This window comes from Balaenoptera ricei, chromosome 7, assembly GCF_028023285.1.
Source record: "Balaenoptera ricei isolate mBalRic1 chromosome 7, mBalRic1.hap2, whole genome shotgun sequence".
Taxonomy (NCBI): Eukaryota; Metazoa; Chordata; class Mammalia; order Artiodactyla; family Balaenopteridae; genus Balaenoptera; species Balaenoptera ricei.
In genome coordinates, this window is record NC_082645.1 from 76,071,662 (window position 1) to 76,092,516 (window position 20,855).

General features: G+C 33.6%; 1 protein-coding gene across 1 annotated transcript in view; it reads right to left on the minus strand.

Annotated features, from left to right (window-relative positions):
- Window positions 1–20,855, minus strand: part of COL5A2 (collagen type V alpha 2 chain) — a 143,437-nt gene that overhangs the window by 67,042 nt on the left and 55,540 nt on the right. Inside the window, exons 2-5 of the mRNA XM_059928323.1 lie at window positions 10,603–10,827; window positions 5,552–5,565; window positions 1,184–1,216; window positions 65–97 (exon numbers count right to left, since the gene is read on the minus strand). Of these exons, the coding sequence (XP_059784306.1) occupies window positions 65–97; window positions 1,184–1,216; window positions 5,552–5,565; window positions 10,603–10,827 (305 nt within the window). The remainder of the gene's footprint in view (window positions 1–64; window positions 98–1,183; window positions 1,217–5,551; window positions 5,566–10,602; window positions 10,828–20,855) is intronic.

The window sequence follows — 20,855 nt, forward strand, 5'->3', positions numbered from 1 at the left end:
TCCATAAAGATTCAGTATCTCAAAGAACTTAACAGTACCATGAATATTGGAGGAAACTACTTACTGAGGGTCCTGGACGTCCACGTATGCCTGTTACCTAAATGATAAACAAGATAATATGTAAAGAAAAAGTTTCTAAGGAGTTTTCGAAAACTTAATAGTCTAACAAATAAGAATAACAACAAAAGCCCAGTGAATTTTTTTAGAACAAATAGATGTTGACAGTTGATGCCCATTTCCTCCTTGCCTATAAAGCTAAGACATTATCTAATTTAAACTCTAATATAGGGAGGCAGTACTGGTATAGTGATTGAGAGCACCAATGCTGGAGCCAAGAGGGCTGGGTTCAAATCCTAACTCCATCCCTTCCCTTACCAGTTGTATGACCTTGGACTAATTAATTATTGTCTCTGTACTTAAGGTTCCTCTTCTGTAAAATGGTGATAATGATTATGAAACTACCTCCCTCTCAGAGTTGTTGTGAAGACAAACAAATAAATATTTGGAAAGTGCTTAAAACAGTACCTTAGACATTGTGTTTTTAAATGAAAGAAAACAATATGAATGGTTTACTTTTTAGGGAATCTTTGTTAAAGACAAGCCAATTTAAAAGCAAAGCAAACATGCAAATGTTGTCAAATAAATCAACATGTTATATTTTTGTGTTGACAAAATGATGATAACTCCTTTAAAATCTAGGAGAGTGGTGAAGAACTTTCATCCTCTTTAATGATATACTTTTTGATCATCTACAAGTCTAAATAACTCTTAAGAACTCTTATACACTATGAATTTAAATCAGGATAATGGCATAACGTATTTCCAGAAGTGTGGCACATAAATCATGCCTTTCCATTTGGATTATATGGCTATTTATACTATAAAAAATGTACATCTTAACTATCACTTTATATTCACATACATTATATTTAATTTTGTAAAACCCTGATTTACACCTTTAGTCATACGACAATAGAAGTCAGGAAATTGTGACAAATAAACATGAAATATTATATTAAAGAATTGATCTATTTTGGTTTGCTTCTTTTATACTAAAAACTTGGTTATAAAATAAATTCCCTGTTTTTGAAAGTATGTATATGAGCAATAATATATCAATACAACAAGGCTGTAACTAAGTTTATCAATGGTACATGAAAGCAGTATATACATATATACTTACAACAGGCACTAACCCTGGTTCTCCTTTTTGTCCCTATGAAACAAAATAAAAGTTCAATTAGCAAAATATAGTGGCTTGTTGAGCATTAACATGTCATATTAGAATATTCCATGTAAACACTGGAAATTTCTGTGTAAGAAAGGTAAAAAAATAAATTGAGAAAAAAAGTTAACAATCAATCTTTAAAATATTTAGTCAGACATTATTCATGAAAAAAACACTACTTATCTCAAAGACATGAAAAGAAAATTAATCCAAAGTGTGAAATGTGTAAAGTTGTTTCCCTTCAGTTTTCACAGTAATCAAGCCCAAAGAGAAAATCCAGAAATGTGGACATATTTGAATTTTCACACTCATATTACATGCCACCTAGCTTTTAGTAACCTATCAGATGCCATTCCTGAAACACCTGCCATCCCTTTTTTTTTAACTCATGGAAGAATATGAGAAATAACAAGAGATGTATGGCTGTCTTTTAAGAAAAAAAAAAGGAAAGAAAAGAAAGAACATAATAATATTAGTCAGGTAATTCTCAATATCTGTGGAAAATCTAGAAAAAACATTAACTGAACAGGAAAGTAAAAAATAACACAAGAAACTATCATAACTTAAAGTCAGGAAGTTTAATTTGCTCTTATAATAGATGTAGATAACACAACAGATACAGATGGAATTTCTTTTGATTCTTAGAACTTTAGATTATCAAAAACTGCATTCTTATAGCATGATGTCAAGTATATAGTTTAAATAATATTGGATGAATTGTATCTTTATATACCTCTACTGTATCACGTACTTGCTTGTATTATTTATTTCAGAATTTGTCTTCCAACAGATTTTGGTCTCCCCAAGGTCATGATTATGTCTACTTTATATTCTCAGCTGGACACACAGAAGTTCTCAATAAATTAATTAATATATTAATTTTCATTAATACACTATGAAAAATGTTTTTTCCTAGGCAATTACAGAGAATGAATGCATTGAGGATTACATCCAAACTATAGAAAATGCAACGATAATGAATTCTCTTTTATTAAATTTCTCCTTTTACATATACTGTTCTTATATCTGATTATATAAAGAACATGAGTTCATAGCAGGGAATTGTTAAATAGAGGAAACAGAGAGATAAACTAAATATCATACTCATGCCCAGGAGATAATCACTGTTAACATTCTGGTAATATTAGTTTTCCATCATGTACCTGAGCTTGGTTTACCTAATCAATGCCTCAGTATTTTACTCTTAGATTTTGTCTTCATTTAAAACATTATTTTACAATCTTGACAGTCTTAATGGTGGACTCAATGAAAGAACAGTACCCTGATCATACTTGCTGATTCTAATGCTGAGACAGCTAATACTCATGAAGTCAGGAATAAACTGAGAATTCAGAAGTATTGCAAATGCATTGCAGCTCTATTTACAATAGCCAGGACATGGAAGCAACCTAAGTGTCCATCAACAGATAAATGGATAAAGAAGATGTGGCACATATATACAATGGAATATTACTCAGCCATAAAAAGAAACGAAATTGAGTTATTTGTAATGAGGTGGATGGACCTAGAGTCTGTCATACAGAGTGAAGTCAGAAAGAGAAAAACAAGTACTGTATGCTAATACATATATATGGAATCTAAAAAAAAAAAAAAATGCTTATGAAGAACCTAGGGGCAGGACAGGAATAAAGATGCAGATGTAGAGAATGGACTTGAGGACATGGGGAGGGGGAAGGGTAAGCTGGGACGAAGTGAGAGAGTGGCACGGACATATATACACTACCAAATGTAAAATAGATAGCTAGTGTGAAGCAGCCGCATTGCACAGGGATATCAGCTCGGTGCTTTGTGACCACCTAGAGGGGTGGGATAGGGAGGGTGGGAGGGAGACGCAAGAGGGAGGAGATATGGGGATATATGTATACGTAGAGCTGATTCACTTTGTTATAAAGCAGAAACTAACACACCATTGTAAAGCAATTATACTCCAATAAAGATGTTTTAAAAAAAAAAAAAGAAGAAGAAGTATTGGAAATGGCTCTACAGAGGCAGGAGGGTGCTTCAGGGTAGACTGAAGCACACCTACAAGAAGACTAGAGGAACAGGGGGTCAACACCTATGGGAGGCAAAGTAGAACAGGCTTATCTCCGCGCTAACTTCTAGACTAGGTCTTCCCATTTTTAACATGAAAGTAATACAAATTAACCTTTTAAGAGCTGAAAGAGCTTTCTTTGAAATACTAAGAGAATTTTAATTGTTCAGAGAGGGTATGCAAATCTGTGTCCAATAAATAAAGGACTTTATGAGAATGATACTGAAGAAAATGTTCCTTTTAGGAGCAAGTCTAGAAAAACAAGTAAGAAGGGAGGAGAAATGATTTCAGGCAAAATTAGAAAAATGAGCCTCCTATTGTTCCACAATACTTGATATGGGATTAAATGTTCTCTTATCAGGTTCTGATAACAAATTTATCTAATGATTCTATGATATTTCTTATTTTGGAAATAAGCCACATATGTAAATATTTGTTGCTTTTGTTAATATGGGCTTTGAATAAATCAATTTATGTGGAATGATAATTTTACTAAATTTGATTTCCATACCCCTGGGAAACATAAAATTCAAGTACTCAGATTCAGATGAGAATTACATTTTATTTAACTTCTCATCTGTTATTCATCACTTAATGCTCTGTGGACATGCCTCACCACTTTTATGGCATGCCGTTACCATGGAAGCAGTCACAGCATTTTTCCCAGCATCATGTCATCTGTATTATTTGCCTCCTACAGGATTTCAACAAGGGCTCAGTAATTATTTGGGGGTTAACATGAATGAATGAATGAATGAATGATAAATAAAAATCAATTTTATATAAACCAAGCACAAAATGTATTTCTATAATATTACTCTGCTCTCATATTTCTGATGACGCTTGATAATAAATAACAGGGTCATGAAGATAGTAGCACATAACTAGACCATGCTAAATTAACAGCTGCTTTGAGTGTGTCCAGCTGTCCCATACCACCTTTGGGAAAAGGCAGTAAACTAAATGACATAGCCTGACAGCTGTCCCTCAGCAAATTGGGTGATTGCTAACCAAATCAAATTGATTACATCAGGGCAGTTCTCACCGTTAGTTCTTTTTTTATTTCACAGATTGTTCATCTATCTACCTACCTATTCACCTATCTATCTAGTTTGTTTGAGGCCTATACTCAAACTTTTATGTTTCATATTTTTATAGCTTTCAGATGTAAATTAAATGTGAGCTGGAATCTGTAGTCCTTCTCCTTTAACATATATTCAAATGTAAATAGCTTCACTGATATTTATGTCAAATAAGACAACAACAAATTTATGGTGTTGCCCTCTGAACCAAAAAATGTAAAGGTGACAAGGACCTCCCCTTGATAGATGGCATCACTTTCATTTACCATGAAGGCATTTCATTGCATTATCTGATTATCACTTTACCAAAGTTCCACTGCATGCAGAGGCAAAGAATTTAAATTTGCTGTCTAAAATCTGCCATGAAAATTGGGATGCCTGCTCATTTCCATTCTTGATTTCTGTGCCCAGCCCATCTGGATAAGACCAGAGCAAATTCCATAGTTTTCAACTTAACCAGGAAACGGAGAGCACTTCCAAGGGAATGGAACTCTCTTCACTGACTGGGATTACCCATGTCCAGATGACAAGTGGCTAAACCAGCCAGCTGTACCAGGGTCATGGCTATACCCCAATATTGTCCTCTTGAGTGTAAGGCTTGTCTCTCGGATTAGATTTTAGGCTCCTTGAATGTGAAGAAGGGGAGAGAAAGGGAGGTGATGTGTGTTTGGCAAAACGTTCAATTAATTCTTTTAAATGAATCTTTACTTCCCAATCAATGCACGAGAGACCACGATTCCACTGAAGTAGAACTAATACCCTCCCTTCTCTTCCTTCCTTCCTTCCCTCCTTATTTCCTTCTGTTAGACATCCATTAGACATTTAATATATTAATTAGACCTTAATTAATTAATTAGACATTTAATTAGACATTTAATATACATAAGGTATATACTAAGTGCTGTGATAAATGCAAGTAATACAAAGGTTAATATGACACAGTCTCAATCCCTAAGGGATTCACAACCTTCTGGAAGAAACATCTATACACAAAAATTAACAAAGGGAATAAAACAGAGGCATCTATAATCTATAATCAAAGTAGTTAAACTGTGCTCATATATTTATATTAGTGTGGTACTTTATACTTTACAAAAGGCTTTCAAACACTTCAAAGCACAGTCCTATGCGGATAGCGTTAGAATTTTAAAAATTTACAAAAATGAAACTATGCAAAGTAAAACTTACCTTTCTTCCTCTACCTATAAAAAGAAAAGAATAAATATGTTATTTTATGCAAATATAGTTATTGAAAATCTCCTAAATATTTATTTCAATAATTATTTTTAGAGAGTCAGAACTTAACTTAAACAGGTTTCCCTGTCACCAGTAGATATAATTCAAAAGTTGTTTTGGATCAGTATGTTCGTAGGAGGCAAAATAATACATCCCTTTGGAAAATTCTGACGTTATGTGATTATTCTTAACATCCTTTATATAGTATTTAAAATTCATTAAATTATAAAATTGACTATTAAAATTATAACTAATTATCTTCAATCAGTATGCTCTGTTTTTGTTTTTTATACTTTTTTGAGTAGGCTATTCATTCACATGGTTAAAAAAAACAAACCCAAAATATATTAATAAAGGTATACAATTATACAGTGAAAAATCTCCTTCTTGTCCCCTTTCCTCTAATTCCCACATTTCACTTCTCACAGGAGGTCACTATTATTAATTTTCCTATTATTAGTCTTCCTAACCAAGAACATAATAAAACATTACATTTATTAAAGTCATCATTTGAGTTAGTAGTGTTTTAAAGTTTTCTTCAGATAGGTCTTGCAAATTTTGTATGAAGTTTATCCTTAGCCACTTTATCCTATATATTGCTATTATAAATAAGATATTTTTATTCCTATTATTTATTCTATGAGGTAATTGTATACAGTATATCTATTAATTTGTTAATTTTATACTTCACTATCTTACTAAATTGTTTTGTAGTATTTTTTTACTCTATTCCCTCAGGTTTTGTAAGTACACAATTGTAACAAAACACTGTTACTATAAAGATGAATCATTGGACCAATTCTGAGTTGGCCCTAAGCATTAAAGGTAATGCTTCTATTGTGACCACCTAGAGGTGTGGGGTGGGGAGGGTGGGAGGGAGGGATATGCAAGAGGGAAGAGATATGGGAACATATGTATATGTAAAACTGATTCACTTTGTTATAAAGCAGAAACTAACACACCATTGTAAAGCAATTATACTCCAATAAAGATGTTAAAAAAAAAAAAAAGGTAATGCTTCTATTATTAAATATAATAAAGCTTCTAAGCTGAGATGTAAATATTTTATTATGTTAATGAAATGTCATTTATTACTAAGTTACTAAGTATCTGTATCAAGAATATTTATTTGTCTTTGCCAAATGTCTTCAATTATGGAGAAAAGCATGTGATTATTTTTTAATAGCTCTGCTAAGATAATTATTTTTAATTAATTATTTTTATTAATAGCTTTCCTAATATTGAATTATTCTTTTACTTAAGGAATAATCTCTACTTTTTCATGGCTAATTATCCTTTTAATGTGCTAATAGATTTAATATTTTATTTATGTTTTTTTATAAATTTAAAAATATTAAGTAAATTTGTATGATTATAGTTTTCTTTTTTGTGCAATCCTTGCCACATTTGGCTATCAAGGATGTACTTCCTTCATAACAAGACATTAGAAGTATGCCTTCTCTTTGCATGTTCTAGAAGAGCTTAAACAGCATTAAAATAATCTGTTTTGTAATGGTTTAGCACAACTGTGAAATCACCTGCTACTTTTAGTAGGTCTATCTGCTTTACAAATTTTTCTATTTCTTCTAGGGAAATCTGTGTGCTCACTTTTTCTCCTTTTACCAGGGCTAGTTTTAGCAAATTATATTTTCCTAGAAAGGTATCCATTTCATATAGGTTTTCAAATTTATCAGCATAAATTTGTGCAAAGAAACCTTTTATTATTCTTTTATGTTCTCTGTTTTCATTTGGTCATTTTCCCATTACCATTTCTTATTTTATGGTTAATTTATTTTGTTGATTTCCTGTAGTACTATTTTTTGAATTTACATATTTCTACTGTATTTCAGTTTTCTCACTTTTCAACTCATTTTTTCTTTATGAATTTCTTCTGCTTATTTTCAGCTTATTTTGTTGTTCTTTTTCTAATTTTTTGAGATGGATGCTAAATGCACATATTTTTATTCTTTCTTTTTCAATTTTTTAAGAATATAGCTGTAGATTTTTCATTATATTTTTAAAAAATGTTTCAGGGCTTCCCTGGTGGCGCAGTGGTTGGGAGTCTGCCTGCTAATGCAGGGGACACGGGTTCGAGCCCTGGTCTGGGAAGATCCCACATGCCGCGGAGCGACTGAGCCCGTGAGCCACAACTACTGAGCCTGCGCGTCTGGAGCCTGTGCTCCGCAACAAGAGAGGCCGCGATAGTGAGAGGCCCGCGCACCGCGATGAAGAGTGGCCCCCACTTGCCGCAACTAGAGAAAGCCCTCGCACAGAAACGAAGACCCAACACAGCCATAAATTAATTAATTAATTAATTTAAAAAAACATATACGTCACATTTAAAAAAAAAAAAATGTTTCATAATGTTTTCAAGAACATTTGTATTGTTTGGTATGTTAGTCTTTCTGATGTTTGAGAAGATTCATATATTGGCTCTACTATTTAACATTATTCTTTTATATTACTCATATCTTTATTTAGACAGTTTCTATTAGCTCCATTAAAATGAGCAGTGATAAAAATTACAGTGCTTCCTATTTCTTCTCTGACCCCCACACTTTCTTCCAGCACGCAATTTAAGACAAGAAAATGCCCTAGTATTTATCTCTGTAGTGTTAAATGTGCTACTATACTTCTTCTATATGATTTGTCAGCTTTGAATGATATTTTTTGACTTCTGCCTCTTAAAGGTGAGGAATTAGCAAACTCAACTCTACTTTACCCCTTTTTGTCTTCTCCTCTCATTATGTATTATTAGCTGTATTATTTCTATATTGTCAGATTCAATAACATTTACATTCCCATCCATCACCCTAAACTGCATTTTTGTTTTAGTCTCTTTCTACAGTTATATATATCAATGCTCACGTCAGTTCTTTGACAATTTCCCCAATTAACTCTTGGTTGTCTTGGGTTTGTCCCATAGTAGTTTCCCTAAGATATTTATGGAAAGATTCCCAGAGTTCCTGTGTGTTTTGCTATTTTTTCCATAACTTTAATACTTGAAGGAGAGAATGGATTTATCTTTAAACTTTGGTTCCACATATTTTTTTCCTTGAGAAACATGTAGATATTGTTCCACTCTCTTTGGGTATTGAATATTATTACTATGGAGAAATCTGTGACTAATCTGAATAGTTTTTCATTTTAGAATTTATCCATTCTTTTTCACTGATTTTCCAAAAGACTCTTTTTCTTTAAAGTTTAATAACTTTACTAAGATATGTCTCTATGCTGACTCTTCTGGGTCAATTCTTTTAGCCACTTGGTTTCCTTTTTCAATATCAAAATGAAAGTTTAATTTTACTCCAGAAAAGTTTTCTTGGATTATATCATTATTTGTTCTGCTCTATTGCATTTATTTTTTCTTTGGGATTCTTCTTTAGGGCTATCCTTTACATATGTTCTATATTATTTTCTTTCAAATCCTTTTCACTATTTTTATTTTTTATTTTTACTTTTCTCATTTCTATTTTCTACATCCCTTATTGTATTTTCTGCAGAATTTATCAATTCTCCTTGTGTACCTTGTGCAATTTATCAATTTCTGCAGAATTTATCAATTCTCCTTGTTCACCTTCCTATTTCATCTTCATTTCCCTATGATGATTTGGTTATCCTTCTACTTATTTACTCATTATTCCTTCTTTTTGTATTTCTAATTTATGACGTTCTTTCTTTCAATTACCTCATTAAGTTTTATTTAGTTTATGGTTAAATGGTTGGTCAGAATTTTTATCTGTTCTGTGACAGTATATTTACTGGTGTGTTCTTTATCTCATAAATTTCGTTAAACTGTCCTACCTTTTTCCTTATAGTATCTTTGTATCAATGCTGTTGTCATCTCTTTTTTTTTTCATTATTCATCTTGGAATAAATTGGGCTTCCCTAAACCACCTATTTGTAGGAAGTTGTGTATTTTTCTCTGGTTTTTGATATTTGCCACCATTGTCCCAACATACTACTTGCTTATTCCCACAGGTTTAATATTGCTTTACTCCTGGGGATTCTGTGCAGATTGTATCTACTTCAGGTAGCCCTTTGGTGTCTTGTTTTTAATTCTTCCCATTATATTTTCCGTATTACCTGGCTAAAAATTAAGTTTGGGTATTTATTCCAGGCAAACTCTCACTGTTGAAAGATACCCAAGAGGATAATTGGTAAATTACTATGTAATGTTTCCATGAAAATACTTTTGAATACTTCATCATATTTGTTGTTATTTGCAGTGATATTTGGGGGAAGAAATAAAGCCTTGACACTGTCTAGACAAGGATGCATGCAAGTCTCCATTCATGACTGCTAAAACAAATAACCTAAAAGTTTAATATTAATCTTACCTGGTTCACTAAAACACATAAATATGAACTTGTTTCTCTTATATGGAAGTTTTTCTGACATGTTACTCAAATACACAGGTTATGTTAAACACAGACACTTTTCTCCAAAAAAGAAGTTTTAAAAACCAATAATTTATATCATTGTTTTCTCAAGGAAATCCATTTCATTCTCTTGTCTTTCTTAGCCAACATTAAAAGCATTCTGCATTTCTGAGCCAATGTAATAGAGGGTGCTGTGGCAATAAATTACATTAGAAATTATTATTCCATTACCAAGGTCAAAGCTGGCACCAGGGAAGAGAAATGTGTTTCTAGAGCTCCTCTTAGATATTAATGGACTTCATAGAAAAGCAACAAATATCTTGGAGGCACCCAGCATGGACAGGGTAATAAATGACCATCTTAAGTAGTACAAGGAATTCTCAAATTAGACTTAACCACTTAAAATGCAGCCAAAAAAATTCCCTGGTTTTTAAGAAGACAAGAAATAACTTTATTTTCATTACTGTTAGATAAAGTGGGTGAGAGAAATTATTAACCCCAAAGACCACTGAATAGTGGCTTAATTATTTTCTTGGGTTGCTGAATTCTGAGAGCAAAAAACACTGTTACTATAAAGATGAATCATTGGACCAATTCTGAGTTGGCCCTAAGTATTCTTACCAAAATTGGTATTGCTACTTCCAGTTGTATGTGGACAGACAGGACAGCACTCCCCAGGAGGAGTTATGGGGTCGGCACATTCAAGCACATCCTGGCACTGTATCTTGTCACAAAGAATGGCGCCATTGTCACAGACGCAGATCTGGCAAGGGGCAGGTTTCCAAATGTCCCTGTTTAAGTACATCTGACCATTCTGAGTGCAGGCTATTTCTTCACCATATCCTTCTAAAATAAGAAGAAAAAAAGGAGGTTAGTAATCTTCTGAAATTTTGGAATCTGGGAAATATTTAAGAAGGTGAGTCATCTTGTGGGTTCTAAAAAACTCTGGGCTAAGCGGTAACCTCCTAAGGTGGCAAAACACAGATGAACTTACTTCATTAGTATTTAAAGACAAAGCATGTAATTCACAATTGAATTATTATGATACTTATATTCCAGCATGATAGGGGGGTAAAAAGTGATCCAAAGTTAAGTATACTAAGTCAGAGAGGCTTCCCAAGATCATTTTTGAAGATACAAATAACCAAATGTGGTAAGATCATGTCAGAAGGATAAAAATAAACCACTGAAAAGCAGGAAAAGAATAGTTCCAAAGAGAATACATAATTTCAGCGTTTGGTGAACCCTATGTGACTTTAAACTGACCAGAAATTTTCCATTAGTAAATCCCACAACAACAGAAGACAATATATATTCTCGTACCATGAAGAAAAACTTAAATTCATTTTAAACATTAAGGTAAAAAAGAATAATGGTGACCCATTTCATGGAGTAGATTTCCACTAAACATCCGAAACTAAAGTTGTTTCCTAAACTGTAGTGGAAATGCAAAGCTTACACAGGTAATGCATTCATTATCTTTGCATCAAAATTAATTAAGGAAAGTCACAACCAAAACAATATGGTAAGCTATAACCTAATATCTGCCAAATACTTTTCTTACATTTAGATAAAAATTTAATGCAGATTTGGAAAATATATACACACAGTTATACACATAGTAGTTCTCTTATACATTTACTATAAAATAAACACATATATTACATCTTTAACTTTGTGATTCTTAAGAAACAAAACTATAGTATTTTAAAACATAATGTGGATCATATAATCCTTGCTTAATTCCTTCAGGAGCTTTCCAACTACTTAAATTCAAAGCTCCTTTTTCAAGCCCAAAGGCCCTCCCTCCCAGTCCTTGTACAACTTGACCCCTTTGCCTAGCACTACCTTTCCATCCCTCAACTCAGACTCTGATAGCTCACTATTACGGTTTGCTTAATTGTCACCTGCCCCCCACAATTCTTCTCTGACTACCCTATAAAAGTAGACTTCCTTTACCGAATTGAAATGCCTCACAGAACTCTTTAAAGAACCCATTCACCCATCCATCCAGTGATTCATTCGTTTTGTATTATATGCAAGGTAATTAAATATTTACTAAAATGGAATGGCTAGGCAAAAATCACTGCCTTCATAAGATTTATCACAATTAGTATTCTTTTTTTTTTCCTTGTTTATTTTCTTATTTCCACCACTAGACAGTAAATTTTACGAAGGTAAGAACTAGTGTGTCTTGTTCGTCATGGTATTTCTAAACCTTGATGTCATACCTTGCATAGAGCCGACATTCAACAAATACTTGTTCAATGGATGGATATGAATGAATGAATGAATCTAAATTATGGTTCACTAATTTAACTGCACCAGCACTAACTTTACACTTTACAAAAATAAAACTAAAAATTTTAAAATGCATTTACAATTAGTTTTTGAAATATATTTAGTTATATTTATATATTTATCACAATATAGTCAAATGCTAACACAGAACTACGGATGAAAATGATTTCAGTTTAAACACATTAGTCCAAATATCCATCTTCCTAACTTCAGAAAGTTTTTCTTGGATAACATTCTTCTCACTGCTCTATGGAATACTTTGCCTCACATAGTCTTTCATCACATATTTGGCAAATGGAAAATTGTTTTCGGAGCATGACACCACATCCTGGCTTCTGTGTTATTCACAAGAAGAGCACGAAGTTTCTAATCTGTTTCATTTTCATCAAAAGATGTTTATCACATAATGTATAGCTACTCAATAAAAGAATATTGGCTCTGTCTATCCAGTGTTACTATAGGCATTTTAAACTAAGGAGAAAATAAGTATCCTGCTTTAATATGCTTTTCTGCAGAACTATTTTGAAAAAAATAAGAAATTTTCACATCAAATAAGCAGTGTTACTTTTAGAAGAAAAATCACTTTGAAACAATGTAGTTCCATGGTGAATATTTTCACAAAACACAACCTATATAGAAATGGACTTACACCCATAGTCCATCGAACTACTCCATTAAGTAACAAAAGAATAACTTTGTTCATTAAATTTTTTGATTGAGAAAGAAATATCCAATCACAAGCACTAAATACCATTGACTGAAAATGAGATACACCACAAGTTCAGTTAGCTTGCTTCTCCCTTCCCACACCCTGGGAGGCAAAAGTGTTCACATGTATCTACGGAGGGTTAAGTGGGTATGTGCCTAGGACTGCATGTGCAAAATACTGGAAGTATATGTATTCTGTTCTCAAAAATATATACTATCATTGTGAAGTCTCAATTTCACTGATGAAATAATTATATATGGGGAAGTAGTGAATGTGAAAAACAAAAAATGAGATGACATACAATGATGTTGTTGATTAAACATCATTAAAATATGTGAGAGACTCTTCAGGGGTGAGTTATACTGTTCTCTGTGGCTCCTTCAAGGTTGGAATAAAAAGACACATTCTCTCAGTCTGTGTTAACTCACAGAAGGTCAGTTTCTTCCTGAAAGTTTAAGACAGCATGACCTCAATCCAAGGGGCACTATATTACTTGCTTTAAATGACAATGTTAAAAGTTAGTTTTATACTCTGAGTCATCACTGGTCCTTTTTCCCCCTGAGAATTTATAATTAAATTTAATATGATGTGGAAAGTTAGTTGGAATGCTTTTAAATGGCAAGGAGATGAAAAACCACATTCGCTGCTAAAACCTGCCCTCTCTTCCCCAGCACAGAATCCATGCACATCACAGAGGGCACAAAAACTTCGTGAACTCTGATTCTTCATGTCTGAATGAAAGACATGTACAAAGAAACACTGGGTAGAAAATACAGGGTGTCTTGCAGTTCTCAAGTTTGTACGTGGTAGTTGTGTACCTTATGATTAGGTTGTCCCTTCTGTTTTCTACATAGATATTTATTTAAATGAAAAAGAAAAGTAAAATAGGAAGCAAAATTGCAGCCAATTTACAGTAAAGTAGCCATGACATAATTATTTTATGAATGACAATATTATTAAAAAATAACTAAGTAAGAATTCTCATATGACATTCTGAGAGGGTCAATACCGCCCTCCTGATTCCTCTATAGAAATCATAAAATAATGCAAGCTGACATTAACCTTAATTGAAGGTCCAGAAGTTTAAAAATTATTTCTTATAAAATCTGAAAAAGAATTCCAAAACCAAAATACTTTGACACTTGTATTTTTTCTACGTGTTTCTTTAATTTTCCTAAAATTGAGGAAGACCGATAGATATCTTATTGTATTGCCATTATTTTGTAATCTTCCATGGTGTTGTAACTTCCAAAAATTTTATCTTCCAAGCCACATGATTCTTTCACCCTTATCAAATGTTCCAACAAATTAAACCAATCCATTGCAAAGTCATTACCACAAACATCTTGGCACTGATCTCTTAGATAGAAGAGATGTATTTTATCTGACCATGTTTTGTTTGAGAGTAACTCAATTGTCCTGTGTTTCTCATATATCCTCAGATATTTGTCTTCTCACAAAGATTAGGTGCTTTTAAATTTAGTTCTAAGAATTCAGTTCTTAATCACTAGATGGCAGAACAAATCCACCATCTTATTATAATAGACAATTAGAAACTCAGACATCAGAACTGCTGCTGCTTGACAACTATGGCCCACACCCTAGGGCTACATTCCTTTATATAATTGTACTTGTGCAAAAAAGTCTGTATAGAAATGGCCTTATTGAAACCTTTGACTGTCCAGGAGAGATGTGATTCTATTTTTAATATTAAATTATTGGGGTCTACCTAAAAATTTTGAAAAATATATGAAATAAATGCACCTAAGCCCATGCTGGACATTCTGTAGACATTAACTAAAGATCTTCCTTGTAGAAATAATGTGCTCGCATATCACAGAAATTTTAAATCTCTTATTCAAACAACTGTTTGTTCAGACCATTTTCTCTCACTGGACTGTGAGCTCCTTGGGAGCCAGACGTGTTCATCTCAGTAACCTTCACATCCAATGTCATAAAATCAGTCTTTGATAAACATATTTGCTGTGTGGATGAATGAGTGAGTGAATGAAGGCAGGAAGTACTATTTCATTGATGTGCTTATTAAACAGATAGCACATGAAGCTCTCTTTCCTCCTTCCCTAAACTTCCCAAAGAGGATGTGCACTGAGGACCCCTATTTTGAATGATAGGGAAATGGGTCACTTGATTGTTCTTGTTAAGTATGCCCCTGACATCTAGACTTCTGTGTGGCCAGAAAGGAAGAAAACTGTGTCCGTCACAGCCGCTCACATTTTGAAAAAATTTTCAAAAAGCTATAGCAGCCCTTCAGCCTTCCTGGCCCAGTTGGTCTAGGTCCCTTTGCTGGTTATGAAGGTCTGGGTTAACATAATTTAAAGTTTCTCTAATTGTAAAAGTTTTTGAAGGGTTAGAATCATGGCACAGTCAGCTGGTGTCCTCATGAAGTGGGCAGAGAATGCTTTATGGGACAAGAGAAGCAGCAGCAGAGCAGCTCCACTGGTCCCTCTGGACCAGAGCACAGATGCTGCCTTTACCGAAGCACAGCATAGCCCCAGCTGCTGGACTCAGTTCCAGAGAATGTTCCAAGGCAATCCCTCCCTTCCTTCTGCGCTCAGGCACTGTTTATCAACACAACGGAGAGACGAAGAAGAGTATTCAGCTCTTCCTTTAGACCCTTCTGACTCAGTGCCAACAATTCCACACTGATCATTTCTTTTTCCTTATCTGATCCCCAACATTTAAAAAATAAGATACATATGAAGCCACCAGGGACAGCTGAGGGGGATCTGTTACATACTTTGACAATATTTTTCCACCGCAGCCTCAAGGTCTGTGAGAGAGTGGGTGGGTGAGTATGGAGCAGGCCTGTGAAGTTTTGCATCTTTTGTTTCTTCAATCCACTTACAGGCTTTCACTTTCCAATGAGCCCTCTGAATTTAAATCCCTTTTTAGGATGGTTACTCAAACTATTACTTTTTTTGTGCCCTTCTCTATTTTTTTGTACCAGTTGAACAAAAGTAGCCATTTGATGATTATTTGAGCTGAGTTAAATTTCTGTTCCACTAGGACAATCATATTTAATATTCTAAAGCAATATAATAACAATTAATTTTGAAAACTTATCTTGAAATCTGAGAAAGTAAAAAGAAGACAATGTATACATAGTATTTCAGTGACACATACAAATAATGAGATTAGACAAACTGTACAAAGGTAGTTAGTTTCTGCAATACAGTCATGAAATGTTTCTCAATCTCACATGCAAAGGCTTTCCAGTTAACTAGTAAAACTGCTGTTTTTCCTTTACTTAAAATGGAAAAAATAAAAAGGAAAATCTTTTATATTAGGTATTACTTAAGTTTCTTTCCATGTATCATTGGGAAATCTAAATGATTGTGGCCAAAATGTGAAACTAAAATTACACACAGTGCACATGCAATGCTCATCTACAGTTTTGTCTGGAAAACCAACTTTCAGTCTGTTAATGCATTTGACATAGATTTTTTTTTTTTTTTCTCCAACCGAAGGCTCAAACTATTGACTAGTTGTAAAAACACCACACAGAGAATTGAGCCTGCCTTATATTGGAAACACTAGAAATTTTAGTAGTAATATCTATAGCAAACCCTAGTTCTATTCTCAAATATTAATCCTAAATGAATAATTAAGTACAATTTGTGCTATGCCAAATGTATGAATTGCCTGCCTAAATGCATGAAAAGTTTCAAACTGTTTTTTGTTTTTTGTTTTTTTTTGAATGAAGTCTGTCTGCTTAATCTCTCTCCAGCAAAGACATTGCTTGAAATAAAGAAGAGAACCAAAAATCTGCCTAGCTATTTCTCTCTTCAAATGGGTAGTATCATGACTTTTATGTAGTCTGGAGATAAATTAAGTAACAAATTCTGAGCAACATATAGTACCCACATTTCAGATTTCCTTCATCTCCTTCAAGTCTTAGCTCAAATGTCACCTTCTCCATGAAGCTTACTCTGGCCACCTTATAAAAAATTGAAAATTACCACACACACCCATGTCACCCTCCATCTACCAATTCCTGCTTTTTTTTCTTTTAATGTGGTATTTAGCACTTTTGAACCTACTATATTATTGTATTTTTGTCTATTTTGTGTCTCCTCATGATAGATTTATAGCTTTATAAGGACATATACAATTTATTCTGGCTTGTCCACTGATATATCCTGATATTCTAGAATAGTAGTCAGGATCATAGTAGATGCTCATTAAATATTTGTTGAATTAATTTGTTAATTGAATTGAATATTAGTTGTTTGTGTTAGCAGCTTTAGATGGTGGAGTTGTTTTATAATTATAGAGTTATTATATAACTAAAAAGAGTTATTGTTATATTATAAGAGAATATTTACAGAACTAAACTAGGGATATTTCATTATCCTATGTTTGGACAAGAAAAATACAAAAAATGGAATCCAAGATTTTGACCTGTATTTAAAGCCAAAAGCCAAGATTTTGACCTGTATTTAAAGTAAATAACTATAAATACAGTTATTTACAATAACTGTAAAGTTATTAAGGGTAATAACTTCTCAGTGCTTCTGAGAAGTTATTACCCTTAATAAGTAAATGAATGGAGACCAAATTAAAACACCCTTATGTAGAGGAAAAGAAAATAAAGGAAAGGAACACACATTATTTTCTTAAAACATTTCTTTCTTAAAACATGTTTTAAGAAAGAAGATTTAGAGTTTTCAAAAGACTTTTCATTATTTGTTCAATCCCAAATAGCTATGGAACACTTTTTTTGTGATAACACATTGGGTTATCTGGTGTTGAGATCAGAGGAGAAGAATGTAGAACATCTGCTAAGCTGTAGAGGGTAAGATTTAGGTTGAACAAAAAGACATTAACTAGGTTGTTTACTTTAGTAAAGGATATGTGCCTCAGTTTCTCTACTCATTAATGTATAGGAAAAGATGAAATATGAGCCTTCACTTTTGGATGGGATGAAATATACTAGGATATGACAAATAAAGTTGCCTTAAATTGCTGCTGAAAGTAAATCCAAATAAATTAGTCAATCTGGAAAAAGGAATGGAGGCATTATTTAATCCATTTAACCAGTATTTATTTATCCAGAAAGTTTTAGTGAATACTTGTCTAGTACAAGAACATAGTTTAGGTCGTGGAATGAGACAGTTGGAGTCCAGCTTCCTTGCCAAAAACAATCAAAATATACAGAAGTTGCAAAAGGTAATGCAACTTTCTTATAGGAGAAAAAATAAGTTTGTACAAATGTATATTGCAAGAATTCATTTTGGAAAATTTGCATACACATTGAAATTTTTATAAAATTAATTCTATTTTCTCATTAACCTACATGAGTCCCAGCCCCTTTTGAATTATTGGTTCTTATCCTGGAAATCTTCCTCTGTGTTTTGAGAGGTCTTTGCCTAATGCTATTTATTTTAATTAACTAAAGCTAATTCTCAGGAACATCAACCTGAGGGCTTTCTAGAATCCCAAACAAAAACAATCTTCAATCATTTGGGGGGAAAAAAAAAAAGTTATGTTTATAAAAGCAGGCTGCAAATAAGCTAGGAGTGAAAGGAATGCAGAATTCCAAAAGGCATTAATTGAAGAGTAGATTGGTCACATACTGACTGTCCTTCAATGTCCTCTTTGGTAAGAAAATGGACCTCGAACCCTAAGATAGTCTGAATGCATAGCAGTGAGAGAGCGGAAAGCCACAATTCACACCATCCCAGCAGCCCCCACGGTGCAGCTGCTCCGCTGTGCGTTTTTCAGGCTTCCTTGGATGTTTTAGTCTTCCAATAGCTTCGGCATTAAGAATAGTTTCAAATTATAAAGTAAATGCGCTTACTCTTGAAACAAACATCAAAGTAACATAATGTATGCATTTTGATAATATAGTTTATTTATTTAACAAATATTTATTATCCATCTGTTACTGTGCCAAGCACTGTGAATACAGAGGTCAAGTTACGAATTCCTCCCCATCCTCAAGAAGCTCACAGACCAGTTAGGGAACCATTCCAGCAATAGACTAGAAGGACACAGTTCTTTAAGTATAAAACTAGAGGCAAACCCAAGTTGTTGTGGGAATATTTAAGAGGGGCACTTCACCGAAGCTATCTAGGTCAGAGAAGTCAAAAGGGTTCTGTAATGTCTTTCTTTCCTTTCTTTAACAATTTTTTAGTTTTTTTTTTTAAGTGCGAAACTAATAGCCAAAATGATTTCTTCCAAAAATTCACTTCCAGGCTGTATAATATTATCACTCCTGGCTCATTGCTGGTAACAAGCAACGAACTCCTTCTTTCTACCAACCGGCTGGGATGGATCTGAAGGAGCACAGGCACTTCCTCTCACTCATTACTTCCTGTTTTCATCTCTTTGGCATCTATTCTCTTGTCTGAGGGTAAAACAACAGCACTCTTGTTTCTAAACCTCCTGATGCCTACATAGGTGGGTGTCTTAGAGGGGAGCAGGGATGTGGCTCTTCGGTGCGTGGAGCTGCCTGGCAGCGCAGAAACCCGGGACAGCGGCACATAGCAACACGGGAGGCATCAGTTGCCACCGATGACTAAGTCTGGCAACACTCTGATGAACTATAAATGCATTTTTCCAGGTCCAATTCTACAGCCATTTGGAAATTCAGCAAAGCCAAATTAAAATACCATTCCTCCAATTTAGATACAGAATTCTGGATTATGCTGCCTTGAAATTTTAGGAAGTCAAAAATTGTTGTATTGTGTAACATTTAGCTTGAAAGACAATGAGTTTCAACCATGGGTGCCAGTTTATAATTTAGAAAACAGTGAGAAAAAAAGGTATCAAATATCTGTGCTAGAAGTTCACTTATTTTATACTCAGCAAATCTATCCACATCCACTTTCATAGATTACATAAGCATTTATCAAGAGTCTGTGACCATATCCCATGCCAGAGAGATACAAAAGTAAAAGACATATAAGCTACTCCAGAAGAGCTTTTAGTTGAAAAAATAAGAAGGAAGTTTATAAAATCATGCTTTTAACAAATATTTACTAAAGACTATCTAAATATAAATTATCTTCTATCCAGTTATTTCTCCAATGACCACAATTAGTCAAGGAAGCACATTGTTTATGTAAGACACTAGGTTCAAGGAATTATGGATAAGAAATCTAAACAGCTGAGATCATGATGAGCTGAAATTATCTGAGGAGGGGTGAAGAGAAGTGGGGTCTAAAGTAGGTCTGGAAAAATGCAAGGTATTTGAGATGGTGGAGGTAAGGAAGACTCTGCCTGGGATGGGAGCAGGAACCACCTAAAAGAGGCATGGAGAGGAGGGCAAACATGTCATAACAGGAGGGAACGGTTCTATATACGGAAAAAAGAGGTGATGTGAATTCTTACTATGAGTGACACTTCTTCTTCTAGGGGGGTTTTCATGACTTAACCTTTTCCCACATGTAATTTGGTCACTCTCTTCTTTGTGCTCTGATCTCATCTTGTCCATACACCTGGCAAAAGACCTGCAACAGTCTATCTATTGTTTTTTTACATGTAAACTCTATCAGGCTGTACATTTCTTGAGGGTGAACACATTTCATTTCTCTGTATTGTGAATGTAGAACAGTGCCTGACACATAGAACATGTCCAGTAAATGCTTATTGAATAAATGAATAAGTGAATAAATAGGAGGATGTATAAGTAGCTTTCAGGAATATTAATCTAACAACAGAATTTAAGGTGAATTCGAAGCAAATGAGACTAAAGACCACTAGTTTAAAATGTTATACTGTAGTTAGGAGAAATAGTTGTTCTGGGAAAGAAGAGGGGTAAATCCATAAGACACCAGATAGAAAATATGTAGAGTTTGATTAACTATGAATGGGATAAGGCATTGGAAAAATTAAAAAA